The following is a 20,396-nucleotide window of genomic DNA, read 5'->3' on the forward strand; positions in this document are numbered from 1 at the left end:
CCCTTTTTTAAGGTTTTTGCAACCTTTTCGAAGGAGATTCCTCCATTCGGCCTTGGGCGCTGATAAATGAGGGGGGTGACGAGGGGATCAGGATTCTGCCGATTCAGGAATCCATCTTTTACTTTTTTGGATCGACGTCTGGAGACATTACGAAAACACACATCTGCTTTTAACACACACACACACACACACACACACACAACCATGATTCCTGGCTTCCAGTGTTTCAATCCTTCCCCTCCGTCCTCCTCAGCTCCGTTCCCCTCCTTCCTCTCCGAGCCGTCCTCCTCGGTCCAGCCCCGGGGCTCCGCCGTCCACCTCCGCTGCTCGGCCGACCCCCCCTCGGCGACGGTGTCCTGGCTTTTCTCCGGCGCCGCCCTGGATCCCGCGACGCCGCCTCCAGGCGTGTCGCTGGACGCCGGGCTCCTCGCCATCGCTTCCCTTGAGCCGCGGCACGCCGGCGTCTACCAGTGTGTGGCTCGCCTGCGGGGCGGGACGGCCGCCGCCAGCCGCCGGGCGCGCGTCGCCATCGCAGGTAGGCCGCCGCTAGCTTTACAGGAAGTGGGAGAGGGTGTGACAGGAAGTGGCTTTGAGTGAGGGAAGCCCTTATCACTGGGGACAGGAAGTGGCGGGAGTGTTAACTCGGCATGCATCCTTCATGAGTCCGGGTTTCCTTTTTTTTTCCCGCAGAAATTGAGGAGTACAGCGAGAGCCGGCGGCGGTCGCTGTCCGTGCAGGAAGGAAGCGCGGCGCTGATCGAGTGCCCGCTGCCGCGCAGCGTCCCGCCCGCCCTGCCCCGGCTGAGGGTCCGAGGGGAGCGCGTAGAGGCGTCCACAGGTATGGCGAGAAAAATGGCGTTGTGACAGAAATAATGGCGAAAATAATGGAAATAATGGAATAATGGCGTTCATGTGTTTGGTTTGGTTGTGATTGATGGGCATCTATGTGTGTGTGTGTGTGTGTGTGTGTGTGTGTGTGCAGAAAACCGCACACACACCCTCTAAACAGAAACAGAAAAGCTTTTATTATCTAGCCTGGAAGCTAACGGTGCTCGCTAGCGCTAACATCATGTTCGTTAAGGAGGTGTTACTGTGGATCCCGCTGCTTTCCCTGCACATATACACACACACACACACACACTTGCGGTGTATCGTTCCACAGCTATGATTGCCAGGCATCCATGCTAATGTGATTAGCGGAGTGAAAGGTTCAAGTAACCGAGTAGCAGCAGAGTAATTACACGTCTTAGCAGTTCCTGGTGCCTGGAGCTGAACCAACGGGAGGGTTGAGGATGAAGCAGCGCCGGGATCAGATCCCCGATCTGTGAAAAAAAGCTCGAAAGATTAGCTTCACGTTGTTGTTGTTGTTGTTGTTGTTGTTGTTTACAGTGGGATCCACACACACTGTTGCTAAAGCTGCTAGCCTCTTCTGCACAGGTGACTACCTGGTTCTCCCGTCCGGAAACCTGCAGATTATCTCGGCCTCGTCCCGCCACCAGGGGGTGTACAAATGCGGCGCCTACAACCCTGTTACCGGGGAAACGGTCACGCAAGCCCACGGTACCCGGCTGTCCGTCAAAAGTGAGTTGGTGGTTTTCTTTGCGATTCCCCGACGTCGCTCTGTTAGCTAAACCCGCGGCGTTCTTTCTTCCCGCAGACTCCCCCTCCCCCGCGCAGATGGTTTATCCCGCCGTCGCCGTCACCTTGACGCCGCGGCTGTCGCAGCCGCTCACCCTGGAGTGCGTGGTTTCGGGCAGCCCGCCGCCGCCGATGACATGGTTTAAGGATGGCGAGAAGGTGGCAGCGGCGGCGGGGCGGCGGCGCCATCACGGCAACCTGGAGATACCCCAGGTGGCGAGGAGCGACGAGGGGGTTTACGCCTGCGCCGCCATGACGGAGGCGGGGCTAGTGGTCAGCGCCAACTACACCGTCAAGGTTCTGGGTAAGCAAAAGCGGGACGTTCACCTCCCACGGCGGCGTGATGCTAACTTCCTGTTTCGCCGCTGCAGAGCCCGTGACGGTCGTTGAAGGCCCGACCAACCAGACCGCCGCTCCCGGCTCCACCGTCCGCTTCACCTGCGCCGCGACTGGAAGCCCCGCCCCTAACATCACCTGGCTGTTCAACGCCGACCCCCTGTTCCCGTCGCCGCGCCTCCACATCTCCGGCGCCGCCGTGACGATCGCCGCCGTGACCTCGCAGGACGCCGGCGTCTACCAATGCCTGCTGGACAACGGCGTCACCTCGGAGCAGTCGCTCGCCGTGCTGACGGTTCACGCCGGTGCGTATCTATCCAGGCGGCGGTGGAACACCAGAAAGGGTTAACACAGGGTGTGTGTGTGTGTGTGTGTGTGTGTGTGTGTGTGTGTGGGATAAGACGCTGGAATGTAAGGAGTAGCCGTGAAGGGGTTATGACGAGGAGCAGACCACCCCGCTGTCAACATCACACACAACTGCCTTTTATTTATTAACACATCGGAGCGCCTCCTCCACCTCCTCCCTGCAGCAGGGCCCCATCGCGTCCATGTGCTGGGAGATGAACGCCGCCGTGCACGGCTCGGCGGGCGGGCGGGCGGGCGGGCGGGCGGGATCTCCTGGACCCGAGGTTGAAGCCGCTGAGATGCAGAAGTTAATCACACGCCCCTGGTACTCCTTTTTCACTGTGTTGACTCGAGGAAAACATCCCTTGACCTTTGACCCCATTCTCCGGATGATTTTTTTTCCGAAGTCCAAGGTTGCGTTCGGTCTTCTCTACAAGCCCTCCGCTCGCCGTCCGCCATGATGAACGATCCCATTGGCTCCCAGGTGCCGCTCAACCCGATCAGCTGACCTTTTTCCGGGAAGGACCTGGCAGCGCGGCGTGTCCTCAGTTGCCTCCTGTCGTTTGTCAGTGTGTGCGGAGGAGGAGGAGGAGGAGGAGGAGGAGGAGTTCTGGCCGTGGGTGGAGATGTTGGAGAAGGTGGTGGAGGAGGTGGAGTGTGCGGGACGGGACGTAGCGGCGGAGTCTGATTCGCCCCGGTATTTTAATGGCGGCGTGTGGAATGTGCGGCAGCTGGCCGGCAGCCCGGGATCAGGGTTAGTGTTACCAGCTCCAGGACTGTTTGTTTAAGAGGCACACACACACACACACACTTTGTGGAGGACTGTTTTTTCAGGGGGGGTTAGTGTGTGAAGGAGGTGCAGGTGGACCTCCGTTCTCCTCCGTTCTCCTCCAGGTCCAGGTGTCCTTGTGGTTCTCCGGAGGTTCGAGGTCGTGTTCTGAAAGGGTGGTGGTCAGGAGAGCCTCCAAGTGGATGGAGTTACATTAGCAGGCCGGGTTCTCCAGGTTCTCCAGCCTTGGTCCTCCATGTTCTCCCGTCTTGGTTCTCCCCATGTTCTCCGTCTCCAGTCCTCAAACAGTCTGCAGGTCCATCTGAGACCGAGGGTGTGAATGAGAGGTCGAATGGCTGGATGATTGACAGCCGTCCTGTTCAGGATAAGCCCCGCCTCCTGCTGTGATAAGCCCCGCCTCCTGCCGGCGGGTCGGCTGTGATTGGCTGGGATGATTTGCAGGAAGCAAATCAATAGTTTTTATATTGATAAATATTATTTTAATCGGAATCAGATGAAATTTGGAGAGCTCATGAGTTAGCATAGCAATCAAGAGCAGATTCAACATTTATCAATATATAAAATAAAAAATATAGAAATAAAAATTAAAATCAAATAAAAATATGATAAAATTAGTGTAAATAAAGTGAAAAACGTCTGTTTTTTTATTGTGAAAAATATTAAAGTGATGAAAATGTCAGGTGACATACAGAACACACAGTATGAACAGAGATAATGACTATTTTCATTGTAATCAAATAGAAAAATAATTTTTATGTCCTGACAAGATATAAGTTGTTTCTGCATCTAGTCATTCATTCATCCATTCATAAGTTTCACCTTTACTATAAAAAGTCAAAAATAAATGATATTGTCGTTTCAAATTTGCATTAAAAAAATGTTTAAGAGAAAATTTCTTTAGCTTGTTAGCATTAGCTCATCTTAAAATTCCCTGTCTGAGCATGTGTGTGTGTGTGTGTGTGTGTGTTGCCTCCGCTCCTCAGACTCCACGCCGGAGCCGTCGCTGCACCCGATGCAGAGCGACGAAGGCCACGAGCGTTTCCCGGACGACGACGTGGACGACCGAAGCGGCGGCGGCGGCGGCGACCGCCTCACCCCGGACGCGCCGATCATCATCAGCCCGCCGCAGACGCACAAACCCGACCTCTACGACCTGGAGTGGAGGGCGGGACGCGACGGCGGGAGTCCCATCATCGCTTACTTCGTCAAATACCGCAAGGTGGGAGGGCAGGAGGGTTTTTACTGGAATGAGAAAGTAAATTTTTATGACTCTCCTGTGACTCTTTAATGGTTGCATGTCTCCCTGATGAATGAGTGAGTGGGTGAATGCTTGTGTTTGTAAGCAGCCCTCTGATTGGTCCAGGGTGAACCCGCTCTCTCCCAATCACAGCCGGGATAGGCTCTTCATTTGTTATTATTAGTCCACGGTGGATTTCAAACCTGCGGACCTCCATGTTATTCTCACTGTGTGTGTTTGTGTGCGTGTGTGTGTGTGTGTGTGTGTGTGTGTGTGTGTGTGTGTTCCAGGTGGATGAAATGGGGACGGTGGTGGGCAGCTGGTGCACGGTTCGAGTCCCCGGCAGCGAGAAGAGCCTGCGGCTGTCGGAGCTGGAGTCGTCCAGCCTGTACGAGGTGCTGATGGTGGCGAGGAGCTCGGCTGGAGAAGGCCAGCCCGCCATGCTCACCTTCCGCACCGGCAAAGGTCAGGGCACGAACACACACACACACACACACATACATACACACACACACAAACATACACACATACACACAGCGTCACAACCCAAAGACTGGAAGTCATTTTCGAAAGTATATATACATGCATACATGTATAGTTTTCATATTTCATTTTGTTTTATAGACCTAAATCTGTTTTGTTTTATTTTACTGTCTATTTGTATTATTATTATTATTATTATTAGATTTTCTTTCTTTAACTTTTCTTTTTTTTTTTTTTATTTTGTTTCATTGTCTTTTGATTTTATTGGCTTTTATTTTATGTTATTGCCTTTCGTTTTCTTTTTTCATTTTTCACTTTATTGTCTTTATTTTTTTTCCTTTTATTTATTTTTAACTTCTGTGATTTTACTTGAGTTTTATTTATTTTTTATGGATTTATTCCTTTTTTTCCTTTATTGTTTTTATTTTCATTATTTTTTTTCCCTTTTATTAGTTTTTAACTTCTGTCATTTTACTTTCGTTTTATTTTCTTTGAATTTATTCCCTTTTCACTTGATTGTCTTTTAATGTCATTTTACTGTTGTGTCTCTAATTTTATTTCATTATATTCTCTCTTTTCATTTTATTTTATTGCCTTTGGTTGTATTCATTGTTTTCTTCATTGTCTCTTCATTTTATTTTATTGTTGTGTCTGCGATTTTAGTTTTGTTTCATTGTATTCTGTCTGACTTTTATTTTATTTTTATTTTTATTTTCATTTCATCCAAAATAACAATTAGGCTTTCAAAACCTCAGCGGTGCTAAAAAAAAAATACTAAAAGCGCAGCAAGGACTTGCGGCCGGTCCAGAACCGCCGATGTGATTTTAGCCCGAGGACGTCGGATCTGCAGATGCATTTGGGGAAAAGAATAAATAAAAATAAAAATAAAAAATGGCCGCCGGAGCTAAAAACAGGGTTCGAGTCCAAACGCAGAACCTAAAAAGCGCTTCTAGCGGCGCCGCGGGTGGAGGGGGCGGAGCTACATGGCGGCCTGTTATTACGCCGTCACGCCAGCTGTCAATCAATCGCATATGTTGTGTTCAGTGGTCAAAAAGCAGGAGGCACGCACACACACACACACACACACACACACACACACACACACACACACACACGGACCAATGGACACTAAGAAAAACAAAATGATTATTTCTTCTTGCTCTGCAGAGAAAACCAGCTCCCCCAACAAGAACGTGCCAAAGGCCCCCGTGATCCCGTTGCCCCCCAAAACACCAGAGGACAAACTCCCCAACACACACTTCGGCGTGGTCATACACGACAGAGGTAATGGTGTGTGTGTGTGTGTGTGTGTGTGTGTGTGTGTGTGTGTGTGTGCGTGTGTGTGTGTGTGACGCACCGTCGAGCTGGTCTGCTTTTTTCCTTCATTGCGGTGGGTCACATCTGTTCTGTAATAGCAAAACAACTATTAATAATAGTGAAAACAGTAGTGTAATAGTGTAACACCTATAGTGTAATTGTTGCACTACTATCGTGCAATCATGAAATGACTATAGTGTAAGGCCTGTCATGTAACAATGATCAATAATAGTGCAACCAAAATAGTGTAACACCCATAGTGTAATAGTTGCATGATTAGTGTGTAATAGTGTAACGCCTATTGTGCAATAGTGAAATGACAATCGTGTTACCATGAAATGGCTATCGTACTAGTGACTCGACCATTGTGTAATAGTGAAACGACCTTTGTGTAATCGTGAAATTACTATCCTGTAGTAGTGTAACAGCTATCGTGTAACAGTGAAACGGCTATCGTGCAAAAGGGTAGCGGCTATTTTGCAAAAGTGAAACGGCTATTGTGTGATAGTGAAACGGCTATTGTGTAAAAGTGAAACCGCTATCGAGCAAAAGTGAAACGGCTATCATGTAAAAGTGAAAAGGCTATCGTGCAAAAGTGAGTCGGCTATCGTGTAACCGTGAAAGGGCCATCGTATAAAAGTGAAAAGGCTATCCTGCAAAAGTGACACGGCTATCGTGCAAAAGTGAGAGCTATCGTGTAATAGTGAGTCGGCTATCGTGTAATAGTGATAAGGCGATCGTGTAAAAGTGAAACAGCTATCATGTAATTGTGTAATGGCTATCGTGCAAAAGTGAGACGGCTATCGCGTAATAGTGAGTCGGCTATCGTGTAAAAGTGAAAAGGCTATCGTGTCACCGTGTAACAACTATGTAATAAGCCAGTTTTTAATCCTCGTTCTGCTGGTTCCATCCGCTGCTCCCCGTCCTCTGTCTCTCTAATCTGAATTCCTGGATTATCTCTGGCCGGCCGGGTGCGTGGTGATTACCGTGTAATGCACGAGGGGGGGTCGTAAGTGTGAGGTCTTCACTAACCCGCCTTCTCTCATCTTCTCTCTCCTGCCGTCTCTAACTGTGTGGCTAAGAGCTTGTGCTGTAAGTACTCACCCACCCTTGTCTCTGACTCCGCCCCCCACGTCTCTGACTCCGCCCCTCAACGTCTCTGACTCCGCCCACAGTCGGATTTTTTGAAAAAAAACCCGCCCGTGTCCGCAGTGCCCGAAGCCCCCGACCGGCCCACCATCTCCATGGCGACGGAGAGCTCGGTGTACGTCACGTGGATCCCGCGGGCCAATGGCGGCTCCCCGATCACCGCCTTCCGCGTGGAGTACCGGCGGGGACGCAGCGCCGAGTGGCTGGTGGCGGCCGACAACATCTCGCCGCTCAAGCTGTCGGTGGAGGTTCGCAACCTGGAGCCAGGTGAGGGGCCCCGTGTGTGTGTGTGTGTGTGTGTGTGTGTGTGTGTGAGCGACACTTGGCTAACCTCCCCCCCCCCATTGTAGGTTCCACCTACAGGTTCCGAGTGGCGGCCATGAACATGTACGGCGAGAGCCCTCACTCCATCCCCTCCAAGGCCTACCAGGTGCCGCAGGCCAGCCCGCGGATGGCGGAGCGACCGGTGGTCGGACCGCACATCTCCTCCACCGACGCCATCAGCGACACCCAGATCATGCTACGCTGGACCGTGAGTCCAAAAATGTTATTACACTGTTGTTACAATGCAATAAGCGGTTATTGTGTAATAAGAGGCTGTTACGTGTAATAAGCGGTTGTTACAATGTGATAAGCGGTTGTTACCGTGCAATAGGTGTGGTTACAGTATAATGGGGTGTTCACAGTGTAATAGGTGCAGTTGAAGTGTAATAAGCGGTTGTTAAGGTGTAATAAGCTGTTGTTGCAGTGTAATAAGCAGTTGTTGCAGTGCAACAAGCGGTTGTTGCAGTGCAACAAGCGGTTGTTGCAGTGTAATAAGCATTTGTTGCAATGTAATAAGTGGTTGTTACAGTTTAATGAGGTTGTTACAGTGTAATAAGTGGTTGTTGCGATGTAATAAGCGGTTGTTGCAATGTAATAAGCAGTTGCTGCAGTGTAATAAGTGGTTGTTACGGTTTAATTAGGTTTTTACAGTATAATAAGCGGTTAATGCAATGCAATAAGGGGTTGTTACGGTTTAAGGTGTTTTTACAGTGTAATAAGCTGTTGTTACATGTAATTAGAGGTTGTTACAGTGCAACGAGCCTTTGTTAAAGTGGAATGAGAGGTTGTTACGGTGTAATAAGCGTCAATCAGCCCTTCTGGAGTTCCATGAATTAACAGTCTTCACACACACACACACACACACACACAAGTCACCCGCTGTTAGCCGTTAGCCTTCCTTGTTAGCCGTGGCCGTTCCCCATCTTGACATGGCCGCCCTCCTTCTGCTCCACCTCCAGTACAGCTCGTCCAGTAACAACAACACGCCGATCCAGGGCTTCTATATCTACTACCGGCCCACCGACAGCGACAACGACAGCGACTACAAGAGGGACGTGGTGGAGGGTAAGTGTGTGTGTGTGTGTGTGTGTGTGTGTGTGTGTGTGTGTGTGTGTTCCTGGACGTCTGAAAATGTGTTTCTAATAATTTGCTTGCTGGCGAGTGGGACGGGGACGGGTGTGAGCGAGCTAACCGTTAGCCGGTACGGGACAGGAAGTAGGCGGTGGAGGGTCAAAGTTCAACTCAAATAGGCCAATAGGATGTGAACATTATGAGATGATAATGATGTCACTTCCTGTTTTGTGTTTAAGTATGGAATACACAGAGCGGTGCGTCTCTTTAGGGGTTAAACAACCAGATTAATTATTCAACCCATTATTTCACCTCCAGATTATTTCTGTCATGTGACACCGGCGCTCAACAAATCGTCCAATCAGAGCCTTGGATTGGTTCTCACTTCCAGGTTAAGTGTTTCAAGCCCGGAGTTGCAGGATTTTGTTTTATGGCTCGCTCCTACACGAGCTCAGACCCTTCCCAAGACGGATTTAACACACACACACACACACACACACACAAACACACACACACACGCACACACACACACAGATTTATTATGGTTGATATCAACCAGAACGGCAAGAAACTGCATCTGATTTCAGCCTCATTTGTCGGAAATGTGGCATTTCCATGAGATTGACATCTCAGGCGTGTGTGTGTGTGTGTGTGTGTGTGTGTGTGTGTGTGTGTGTGTGTGTGTGGGCGCGTGCCTGTGTGTGTGTGTGTGAAGGGGAAAACGTGAGCAGCCATATAAGGAGCTTGTTGAGCAAAGCATCTGTCTAAAGCCTCGTGGGTCTGACAGTGTGTGTGTGTGTGGGGTGTGTGTGTGTGTGTGTGTGTGTGTGTGTGTGTGTGTGTGTGTGTGTGTGTGTGTGTGTCGGGGGGATAGAAGTATGAGTGAGTCGGTGTGGGCCAGGGGAGTTAAAGAGGAAGAGGGAACATAAAAGAACTTGACCCCCATCGGCGTGAAACAGGAAGTGTGTGTAAGAAGTGTGTGTGTGTGTGATTTATTTATTAACATAAGGTTCTCCTGTGTTCTCTCCCTCCCTGCAGGTGTGAAACACTGGCACATGATTGGTCACCTCCAGCCCGAGACGTCGTACGACATCAAGATGCAGTGCTTCAACGACGGCGGCGAGAGCGAGTACAGCAACGTCATGATCTGCGAAACCAGGGGTACGAGCTGGGGGTCGCGGGGTCACGGGGTCGCGGGGTCGGGGTGTCATCCACAACAGAGGTTTAATAAGCGTTATGATCTGTGTAATTGCACAGTAATTACACCGCATAAAAAGAGCGCCGTTTACGAGCCTCGCCACAAAGGCCCCCATTGTGCTCCCGCTAGCTCTTCGCTAGCTTCTCGCTAACCGCTAAAACGCCGCTCCGTCTGCCGCAGCCCGCCAGCAGCCGGGGTCGCCCAGCCAGTACCCCGTCACGCCGCCGGGCCCCCACCCGCAGGAGCCCGCCAGCCCGCCGGGGGGGCTGCTCTACATGATCGTGGGCTGCGTGCTTGGCGTGATGGTGCTAATCCTGCTAGCCTTCATCGCCATGTGTCTGTGGAGGAACCGGCAGCAGACCAACATGCACAGTGAGTGTCTCCAGGCTCCGCCCCCTCCGCCCCCCAAACAGGAAGCGCTAGCAGCTTCGTATCGGCCGCATTTGAGCTTAGCGTGCGCGACGGGTCTGGTTTTAGCCCCGCCCCCGCTAACCGCCGCCTCTCCCTGCAGAGTACGACCCTCCGGGCTACCTGTACCAGCCGGCGGAGATGAACGGCCACGTCTTGGAGTATACCACGCTCCCCGGCGGCGGCGGCGGCGTCAATGGCGCCGTTCACGCCAGTTACGCCCACGCCGGCGCCATCTTACCCCAGGGCTGCCACCACCTGCACCACAAACTCCCCAACGGGTTAGCGCTGCTAAACGGCTCCGGCGGCCTGTTCCCACGCGGCCACGACGGCGCACGGGACTGCGAGCACCCGCACCACCATCACAACGTGAGTACAAGGACGCCGCACAACTGCAACTGCTAATGCAACCACTCCTGACTCCCGTGTGTGTGTGTGTGTGTGTGTGTGTGTGTGTGTGTGTGTGTTTCCAGGGCGGGGGTCTGTACGTAGCCCTCCCCCAGGCGGAGGCGTCGGACTGCATGAGCTGTCAGAACCTCTGCAACAACAACAGGTAGGAGAACACGCCTCCATCATCTCGCAACACGCTAATAAGAAGCGGCTCTGCACAAGGGTTTAATTCACCCAATTTTTGTCTGACAGGCAGCAACGGTAATATCAGAACTTTTTCCCGCTGATTTTTCCACACGCTTTGAACGCCGCGGCTAAGTGTTGGAATTTAACAAGCTTCCTGACGCTAAAATATTTCGCCTTGTCGCATCGGACCAAAGAAATGACACATAGGTGCAGAACACACACGACGAAAGGAAATTTGTGACGGTTAATTCCAACATTGAAGAAGACGACAAGCGGATTTAAGTAGCGATCGATGACTTTTCCTGGTGGGCTATTTTATATATAAAAAAAAACTAAATTAAAAATAAACAAAGCATTTAAAATGTTAAAAATGGACCCTTCAGACAAGCGCACCTTATATGTATGCTCACTTTTTTTTTTTTTTTTTTTAAATTAGCTGCAGCAGAAAATGACGGGAGTTGCGTCCGCCGGGAATAACACACACACACACACACACACACACACACACACGGTTGAGATGTTCCTTCTCAGACAAAAGGCTTCACCAGAGTGGCCTCACACACACATAGAAAATAAAAAAAAAAAAGCCACTTCCTTTCCGGCGAGTCCTGTTTATGTACTTAAGAGTCTTCGGCATCACAGTTTACCCGGCGTGCACCCAGCCAGCACGCCAGCGCCGAGCTAATGAGCCCCCTGTTTATTTACCCCAGCCTGCTGGGAAGAGGGAGGGGGCGTGGCCTCCGCTGCAATCACTGTGTGTGTGTGTGTGTGTGTGTGGCGGGAATTTCTAAGCGGTTTCTTGTCTCTGTGCAGATGTTTCAACAAGGCCAATGGCACTTTCCCCGCCGCCGCCGCTAGCCTCCCGCTCATGCACCGCGTAGCGGCGTGCCAGCAGGACGGGCTGGAGATGGTTCCCCTGGGCCCGCCGTCCCCGCGTTGCCGCGGCTACGACGGCGAGCAGGAAGCGGAGCACGCCGGCGAGCACTTGTGCTGTCTGATGGGAGACGGCGATGGCGGCCAGGCGGAGAACACGGGTGAGGCGTCCACTTCCTGTCACTATTTCTGTGTAATAACCAAGTCAAATCGTAGATTGTAGTAATAAGCGTTGTTATTAACCTGTTATTACTGTGTAATAACTACAAAAACACACCGACGGAAGGATCCTCGCCGCCGTCCTCGCGTGAGGTTTGATCGACAGCTCGTCTCAACGCCGTCTGGACGGAAAATCCAGACAGGAATCTTCGTCTCCCGTAGTTACCGCCGACGTTTTTTTTTTTTCGGGAACCTCCCAGAGCGCTGTCATCGGCAGCCGGTCGCCAGGCAACCGTCGGAAACTAAGGCGGTTTCCCTCTCCCTGCCAAGAAAATGTCGGGCTCGTAAAACGCCGACTGTTTTCTTCTAACTTTGCGCAGAGTCGGAATTGATGTGTGAGTGACGGCGTTTTAAAGATGGCGGGGGGGCGGCAACGGACTGGATACTGATATCTTGGCAGCGGAGGAGCTGAGCGCCGGCGTTTCACGCCGATATCTCGGGAAATGGTTCATGAGCGGTAGCGAGAGAGGGCCGCCCCCTCTGGAAACTACAAAAACTACAAAAATGGCCGCCGGATTAACGCTGTGGATAATGATGGAAAAATAAGGACTGAGGTTTCAGAGGGAGGAAAAACAGAAAGGCGTCTTTTTGGTGGGGGATTGTGTGCCCGGTTTCACACACACACACACACACACACACGCATGCACGCACACACGCACGCACGCACACACACACACACACACACACACACACACACACCAGAGGAGATGAAACAGGATGAAAGGCTCCACTGATCCGCTCTCTAAGGTGATTCACCTGCAGGTAGAAGCACTTCCTGGTTTTCAGAGGGAAGAAATGCGTGTGTGTGTGTGTGTGTGTGTTTGTGTGCGTGTATGTGCATTTGTGTGTGTGTCTGTGTGTGTGTGTGAGTGTGTGTGTAATCCCACCCTCAGAAAACACACATATGTGCCAAAACCAGTGTTGCAAGAACAAAGCAAACTCCTCTACAAAGAGCGTGTGTGTGTGTGTGTGTGTGTGTGTGTGTGTGTTTTTGTTTTCCTCGGTGCTCGTTAGCTGGAGGAGGTCCCCCTTCGTTAAGAGGCCTCCTTAACGAGCTACAGGCGGATTCAGCCAATCAGACGCGTCACTGTGTGTTTGTTCTGTTTTTAAGCCTCCAACTCTTTGTTAAGTTGCCTCTCTGTGTGTGTGTGTGTGTGTGTGTGTGTGTGTGTGTGTGTGTGTGTGTGTGTGCTCAGCTGAAGAAGAGGAGGACGACGAAGAGGAGGAGCTGCCGAGCGTGGACTCGGAGGGGCCCGAGGTGAGCTGGGACTCTCTGGGCCTTCCCGACCTGGACCGTGACGAGAAGCCCGGGTGGATCTCCGGCGGCGGCGGCGTCCTGATCCGGCCCGGCCCGCAGGAGGTGTGAGGGCGGAGGGTGTGTGTGTGAGTGTGTGTGTGAGTGTGTGTGTGTGTGTGTGTGTGTGTGTGTGTGTGTGGGCGGGGGGGGTGGCGGCACCCCCTGGTGGACGCCGCCTGCCGCGGCGACGAGGACTCGGAGCCGTCCGAGGAGGAGGAGGAGGAGCCTCCGCCTGACGGACTCCAAAAACTCTTTAGACGACTTATTTATTTTTTTGTAGTAGTAAAATATCATTTCATATGAATGTATCTGTTTTAAAGAGTTTGTCTTTTATATTATTTATGCCTTTTGTTTTCCGCCCCACCCTCCTCCCGCGCCAGCCTCTCTGTAAAGTTTTGTAATAATATAAAGAGAAGATATGGAAGAGTAAACTCCGCCCCCGCCGTTCCCTCATTGGTCCGAAGATGGCGAAACCTCACGCTTTTTTTTTTTTATGAATGAATGAATGCTTCCAGCACGTGTTTGCTAAAGAAAACAGCGCCCCCTGGAGGGCTGGAGTGGAACTGCGCCCTCAAATCCCTTAAAATGTATTTTTTTTAAACCCCCGTTGGCATGGCGATGGATGTTTCCCTCCCTCCCTTTGTAAAGTTTTGTAATAATATAAAGAGAAGATTTGGAAGAGTAAACTCCGCCCCCGCCGTTCCCTCATTGGTCAGAAGATGGCGAAACCTCACACTTTCTTTTTTTATTAATAAATGAATGCTTCCAGCATGTGTTTGCTAAAGAAAACAGCGCCCCCTGGAGGGCTGGAGTGGAACTGCGCCCCCAAATCCCTTAAAATGTTTTTTTTTTTTTTAAACCCCCGTCGGCATGGCGATGGATGTTTACCTCCCTCCCTTTGTAAAGTTTTGTAGTAATATAAAGAGAAGATTTGGAAGAGTAAACTCCGCCCCCGCCGTTCCCTCATTGGCCAGAAGATGGCGAAACCTCACACTTTCTTTTTTTATTAATGAATGAATGCTTCCAGCATGTGTTTGCTAAAGAAAACAGCGCCCCCTGGAGGGCTGGAGTGAAACTGCGCCCTCAAATCCCTTAAAAAAATTTTTTTTTTAAACCCCCGTCGGCATGGCGATGGATGTTTCCCTCCCTCCCCTGCCGTTTCTCGCCAATGTGGGTTATTCCGGGGCCCCATATTTACTCCCTCGCCGCCGAGGCGTGGCGTGACCTCTTCCGGCTGTTATTTCGGTCTTCTCCTCCTGGACGTCCGCCGTGAAACCATGAAGGAAGAGAGAAGAGACGCCACTTTTTAACTTTTTTTTTTTTAATTTCTGTGTTTATTTTTCTTCCCCGCCACAGTGGGAACCATCCGCTTTTAACTCCCGGATCCCTTCCTTCCTCGAGCCGCGACAAACCAACACCAATGCTGACCTGATCTGGTTTTATTCAGTAATGTAATAAGACTGTTATTACAGTGTTATTGCGTAATAACGCTGTAATTACACATGCGTTGAGCGGCATAATAGGGGTTCTTCCATTCCAGCGCTCCTCGAGACGGACTCCAAGATCTGAGCTGGCAAGCATATTGATTATCGCCCCGGGGTCGGTTGTTGGCGGGGGTGTGGAGGAGGGGTCGGGGTCTTCAAATAAGGCCTGCTGTGTTTCCCTTTCAACTTTTGTCCCCGCCGTTGGAGCGCCGCCGCCGCCAGGAAGAAAAGGATGGAAACAATGGGTGGGGAAATGAAAGAGAGAAGGTCGGACGGGAAGGGTGGGGGTGGGGGGGTCGCTGACAGAGGCGGGACCCGGGTGATGAGGACCAGATAAGGGCCCGCTTGTCCCCTAATGGGCTCCTTCTTCGCCTCGTCCGTCGACGCCGGCCCACGCAGATGCACCCCTTCATTAAGGAGCCCATGGGAACAAGATGGTTCATTGTACACCCCGACACACACACACACACACACACACACACACACACACGCCTTCCCTACAACCACCTCAATTTGCAACTGTGTGGTGTGATGTCACCATGGGGGCGGAGCCTAACTTTTTAAAATGAAATATTCTCAAAAGGTCAGAACACAAACAGGAAGTGCTGCTCACTCGTCTTCCACGTGGAGGCGGGTGGAGTAGAAGGTGACTCTGGCTCCGCCCCCGACGCCGTCCAGCGCCTGGCAGGTGAACGTCCCCGCCGCTTCCCGCCGTACATCCTGGATCATCAGCGCCGGGGAGTCGGCGGGAACCGTCAGGCGGCCCAGGCCGGCGTGCGGCGCCATCTTGGTGCCGCGGCCGTAGTTGTACGCCAGCGCCACATTGGCGTCGCTCCCGGCTCTGGTGAAGCCCCAGATGAAGATGGACGGCGTGGCGGCGCCGCAGGGCAAGGTGACGGCGCTGCCGAGCACGGCGGTGGCGTTGAGGCGGACGTACTCCACCTCCTCGGGGTCAAATATCTCCAAACCTGGCGATGAGAGACGCCCGGGTTCAGGGGTGGCGTTCACGCGGGAAACCCCGCCTCCCCCCCTCGCCGCCGCCTTACCTCGCAGGACGCCGGCCTGCACGCCGAGGACGAGGAGGAGGCAGGGAAGGGAGCGCGGCCGTCGTCCCTCCATGGCGCCGGAAGGGTCCCGATGTGGCGTGTTCACCCTCCAGGAAACTTGAGAGCGCACGGCGTCGGGTGTCGGCGGCGATGACATCACAACATGCATTATTAAAGTACCACACACACACACACACACACATACATATGGGTTCAGGGTATCAGGTGCATCCAGAACCGCATCACCGTGTGGGCAGAGCTACTGCTGCTATTATAATGTCACACACACACATATGTGTTCACACACACACACACACACATAGATACACACTAAGTCCATTTCAGGGATAAAATAATCATAATTGAGGCTTTTCAGGAAAATACTTATTTCGAAACAGGCCTTTGTGTGTGTGTGTGTGTGTGTGTGTGTGTGTGTTGGCTGACGCCAGACCGGACTATGAAGATCAACTGACCCCACATTTACCTGAAGGTCAGATGGTTGGGTGCAGGCTAGTTAGCTTTTAGCATTTAGCTTCAATGCTAACCCTGTTTACATACAATAATAAATAAATCACAGGAGAAATTAAAGTGAGGCTGGAGAACGTGGAGAGAACCCACAGAGAGAAGGTGTGTGTGTGTGTGTGTGTGTGTGTGTGTGTGTGTGTGTCCGGCCTCTTGCTCCTCAAAACATATTGCCTGTCTGTCATGTGTCGCCCTGCCCCTCGTCCAATCAGCTCCCTGCTCCATGACCTCGCTAACACATTAGCATGCTAGCTACTTCTTTTTCTGGGTATTAATCCGGCTGGTGTGCTAAATTTAGGGGAGGTTGGCGGCGGCGGCGAGTTAGCGGCGGCGGCGGCGGCGGCGGCGAGAAGCCGGCTCAGATGTGAACCAGGAGCCCGTAAACCTGGAGGAAACCCAGGCTGAAGAGGAGAAGGCACTAATTACCGAGGACTCGAGAGCTGGACGGTTTTCTTCTTCTTAAAAGAGGAGGGTCTATATTTAGAGGGCCGCTGGAAAACAGACAGATGTAATAAAATAGGAGGAGGAGGAAACGTTAAAGGGGTTTAGACGGAAAGCTTTTCCGTTTTTTTACAGCGAACTCAAGGTCCGGATTAGCTTATAAAGCAGTTATAACACATTCATCAATCGGCTTCTTTATTGACGAGCTTTTCCGATCGGAGTCCCCTTTTTGGGTCCCTCAATAAAACTAGTTAGCGATCAGCCCCATTGTAGGAGCTATTAACCTGTTATTACTAGTTAATAAACCTGTTATTACTAGCTAACAAATGCGTTATTACAGTAAATTTTTGCGACATTTCCACGTCATGAAGAACCAAATTGTCGTCAGAGGGGGAATCTGATTTGTTTATCTTTTAAAAAAGATGTGGAACGGAGGAAGCGTAGCGGTATGCCCGAAGGCCGTCAGCAGGAAGTCGCCCCTGGAAGGAGGTCGACGTAAAAAAAAAGCAGAAACCTCTGGCGGTCGTCCCGCCCGGCCTTTCACCGCGAGCTGATAAACGACGCCTCCGCCCGTCTCCAACCTCCGACCGTGCAGCCGCGCCGTTTCGGCGAAGCTACGACACAGTCGCTAAAACCGTCCATTTGTCAACGAAGGCGACCGGCGCGTCGTCTCCGGAGCGGAATTCTTCACCGGTGAAGCACATCCTCTCCGAGGGCCACATCTGCTGGCTGTCTGCCTGATTTGCTGCCTGGCTGTTTGCAACTTTAAAAACAAAGGGAAGAAGAAGAAGAAGAAGAAGAAGAAGAAGGCAAGGCCACTGGAAAATGTGATGGTTTCATCTTATCTGGAGCGGCGTAGCGGCGCTAACAGCTTTCAGGTGCCCCCGCTGAGTGGATCCGGCCGGGTCGGGTCTCGGCCCCCCCTCGTTTGGCAGCAGATGACGGAAAGGGAGCGGGAGTTCGATAACCCGGTGGATACGGTACTGCCGGCTAGCTTGCAGCGCGGGGTCGGTACTCGCGCTTTCTTGTGAAAGGGAAGACGCGGCTTAGCTTGCGGCTAATTTTTTTTGGGACCACTTGTACAGCTGCGAAGGAGGAAGGGGTTTCTCCTCCGACAGTTGTGTTGTGGACCACACATCGAGGAGGCGCTAGGAGGCCCTTCTGCCGCTCCGCTAGACAGGCTAACATATATTAGCCCATTCACATGCGCACGCATACATGTAAGCGCAAGCATACACAATGGCCTATCGTTATTTATCTGCCCGGCTCGTGCTCGTAAAGCCTGCAGCCTCCCCCCCGGCTGGCCTTGGGAAAGCAAAAGAAGGAAGAGGCCTCTGTCCTCCGCAACTTATCACTCCCGCCTTCCCTCCCCTGACCGCACGGCTATTTGTTTTCCTGACGTTTCCAAGCTTTAGTCTGGCACGAAGGTCACCGCGTCGTCTGCGGAGGTGATCATTTCTTCCTGCTGGAAAGAAAGAATCCCGCTTGTCCTTCCTGTCACCGCATAGTTCAGGAAGAAGTATGCATCAGGAGGTACGTTAGCATTCACTGCCTTCGTCCGGGAGTCTTCGTCCCTCCACCTGTAGGAGATCGGGAACATCCGATGCGCAAGAGGAGGCCGGTCCACCGCCGAGACGTACCGTTACCTCATTGAAATACAATAAAAGTGTGCGGTTCAGCCTTGAGTCCACGGGCATGAGCTCCTCAGAGGCCCTATTCATCTCCAAACATGTGGAAAGGCTTTGGCGGCTAATGTAGCGTGGAGTACTTATGTCGTACTTGTGTGCTGAGAGCAGGCTGGACCGCTGTCCACTGGAGTCCGGGGAGCAGATACAGTGGACGGGCAGCCATTCCCGCCCCCCTTTCCTCCTGGGGCCCCTCACTGCCACTGGTTCAGCTGTTTACTGTGCAGTAGCCCTGACCAGCAATCCCCTCCGAGCAGGTGGCAGGTCACCGCGGCCCCGGGTACAAGGTCGGATATGGACCCGTAACCCGAGCCAGAGGTTCAGGTTTCATTCTGTAGTTTTTTTAGAAATTAAAAAATAAAAGACCACAGAGACCATACGGAAGTACAAGTCTTGCTCCCACATATAAAGAGGTACAAAGAGGTCACATGTTAATGAAGTGGTGAACATAAAAAATGTCCTCTGATTTTGCAGTGGAACAGGTTCTGGTTCTGGGGGTCAGATGGGTTCTGCAGGATCTTGATGTTCTTCTTCCTAGTTGCTCTCCATGCTCTCCAACCCGGGTTCCCTCTTCCTTCTCCTGCTTGGGTTCTTCTGGGTTTTCTGTAGATTTATTTGCGATTGTTTTAAGACAAACTTACAGAGAATTAGCATTGCGTTTAAAGCAAATGCTAAAAGCTAACCAGCTAGCATTAGTTTTTTAGCGGCAAAAGACCCCTGGGCACAGTTAGCCGTTAGCGGCTAACGCGGATAGAGCTTCCCCATAGGAACGGAGAGGCTGCAAGAGGCCTGAGGACACCCTTCACATCTCCCTGGTGATGATGTCACTTCCTGGCGGCCATCTTGCTCAGGGGCACACGCCTCACCAAGGAAGAGCGTTTCCTAGGTTTGCCATGGCGACTGAACCCCCGCGGCTACGCCTTCCTAGCTTACCGTACTGACAGATAAACCGCCGCTAGGCTGATTTACAGCTCCATTTAGCGGTGCGGCGGTTTAGCTTCACACACACTCACACACTCACACACACACACACACACACAGCTGCAGAGTGAGTGAAGTTGACGTGAGCGGCGGGGCTTCACCTGGTGTCATGGCAACAAGCATGCACACCCCAGCGTCCCAGCGGATGCTGATGGACGGCCGCCATGTTGGTCCAGGAGAGATTGATGGTGGCGGCGGCGGCGGCGGGTGGAGGCGCTAAATCTGGGCCCTTCAAACACCAGGAGAAGATGAGAATCAGCTGCAGAAGGACGGCGACCTTCTTGTTGTTGAAGACTCGTAAGATGGTTTGTGGAGCGGCATGAAAAACGGTATGTCACACACACACACACACACACACACTCACACTCCAGGTCCACACCCTGGACCAGATGGAGATCCATGTCTCAGAACCTCCATGAGAACCCATGATGGAGAACGTCAGGAGTCACAGATTCGAATCTGTCGTCACGGCTGGATGTTTACAACAGGTTCTCTCCACGTTCTCCATCTTCAGTCCAAAGTTCAACAGCTTCGCTTTAATTTCTCCGCAGATTTATTCATTATTGTATGTAAACATCGAATTAAACACTTAAAGCTAAAGGCTAAATGCTAAAAGCTAATTAGCCTGCACCCATCGATCTGACCATCCGTTAAATGTGGGGTCGGGTGACCTTCATGCTCCGGTCTGATGTCAGGCAACACACACGCACACACACACACACACACACACATACACACACACACACACACACACCTCTTTCTAAACAGTATTTTCCTGCAAAGCCTATTTTTAAGGTTATATATTTATATTTAAAATTATGTAGTCCCTGAAATGTGTGTATTTGTCTGTATGTGTGTGCGTGTGTGTGTGCGCGTGCATGAGTGTGTGTGTGTGTGTGTGCAATCAGTCAGCCCCAGACGGCGGATGATTTAGGAAGTCCTACTATTCCCCGAGCTCGTACTTCGGTACAATAATA

The 20,396-nt window shown here is 51.6% G+C and overlaps 2 protein-coding genes across 3 annotated transcripts in view; one reads left to right on the top strand and one right to left on the bottom strand.

Annotated features, from left to right (window-relative positions):
* Nucleotides 1–13,691, top strand: part of cdon (cell adhesion associated, oncogene regulated) — a 29,076-nt gene extending 15,385 nt beyond the window's left edge. For both annotated transcript variants that reach the window (XM_086164331.1, XM_086164332.1), the window contains exons 3-19: nt 254–535; nt 691–837; nt 1,437–1,580; nt 1,657–1,941; nt 2,009–2,278; nt 4,092–4,327; nt 4,636–4,810; nt 5,996–6,112; nt 7,358–7,561; nt 7,645–7,826; nt 8,578–8,683; nt 9,728–9,850; nt 10,068–10,259; nt 10,399–10,664; nt 10,769–10,848; nt 11,685–11,905; nt 13,160–13,691. In XM_086164331.1, the coding sequence (XP_086020457.1) occupies nt 254–535; nt 691–837; nt 1,437–1,580; nt 1,657–1,941; nt 2,009–2,278; nt 4,092–4,327; nt 4,636–4,810; nt 5,996–6,112; nt 7,358–7,561; nt 7,645–7,826; nt 8,578–8,683; nt 9,728–9,850; nt 10,068–10,259; nt 10,399–10,664; nt 10,769–10,848; nt 11,685–11,905; nt 13,160–13,329 (3,200 nt within the window). In that variant the 3' untranslated portion in view covers nt 13,330–13,691. The remainder of the gene's footprint in view (nt 1–253; nt 536–690; nt 838–1,436; nt 1,581–1,656; nt 1,942–2,008; nt 2,279–4,091; nt 4,328–4,635; nt 4,811–5,995; nt 6,113–7,357; nt 7,562–7,644; nt 7,827–8,577; nt 8,684–9,727; nt 9,851–10,067; nt 10,260–10,398; nt 10,665–10,768; nt 10,849–11,684; nt 11,906–13,159) is intronic.
* Nucleotides 13,692–15,089: 1,398 nt separating this feature from the next.
* On the bottom strand, nt 15,090–16,379 carry LOC147224138 (uncharacterized). The gene is made up of 3 exons (XM_086164333.1): nt 16,275–16,379; nt 15,791–15,907; nt 15,090–15,712 (listed from the first exon to the last, which is right to left on the bottom strand). The coding sequence occupies exons 2-3, from the start codon at nt 15,861–15,863 to the stop codon at nt 15,354–15,356; spliced, it is 432 nt and encodes a 143-aa protein (XP_086020459.1). The 5' UTR covers nt 15,864–15,907; nt 16,275–16,379; the 3' UTR covers nt 15,090–15,353.
* Between the last annotated feature and the right edge of the window lie 4,017 nt (nt 16,380–20,396).

The sequence above is a fragment of the Fistularia commersonii genome, chromosome 18, assembly GCF_037954325.1.
Source record: "Fistularia commersonii isolate RoL2024-O1a breed Wild chromosome 18, RoL_Fcom_v1.0, whole genome shotgun sequence".
Classification (NCBI taxonomy): domain Eukaryota; kingdom Metazoa; phylum Chordata; class Actinopteri; order Syngnathiformes; family Fistulariidae; genus Fistularia; species Fistularia commersonii.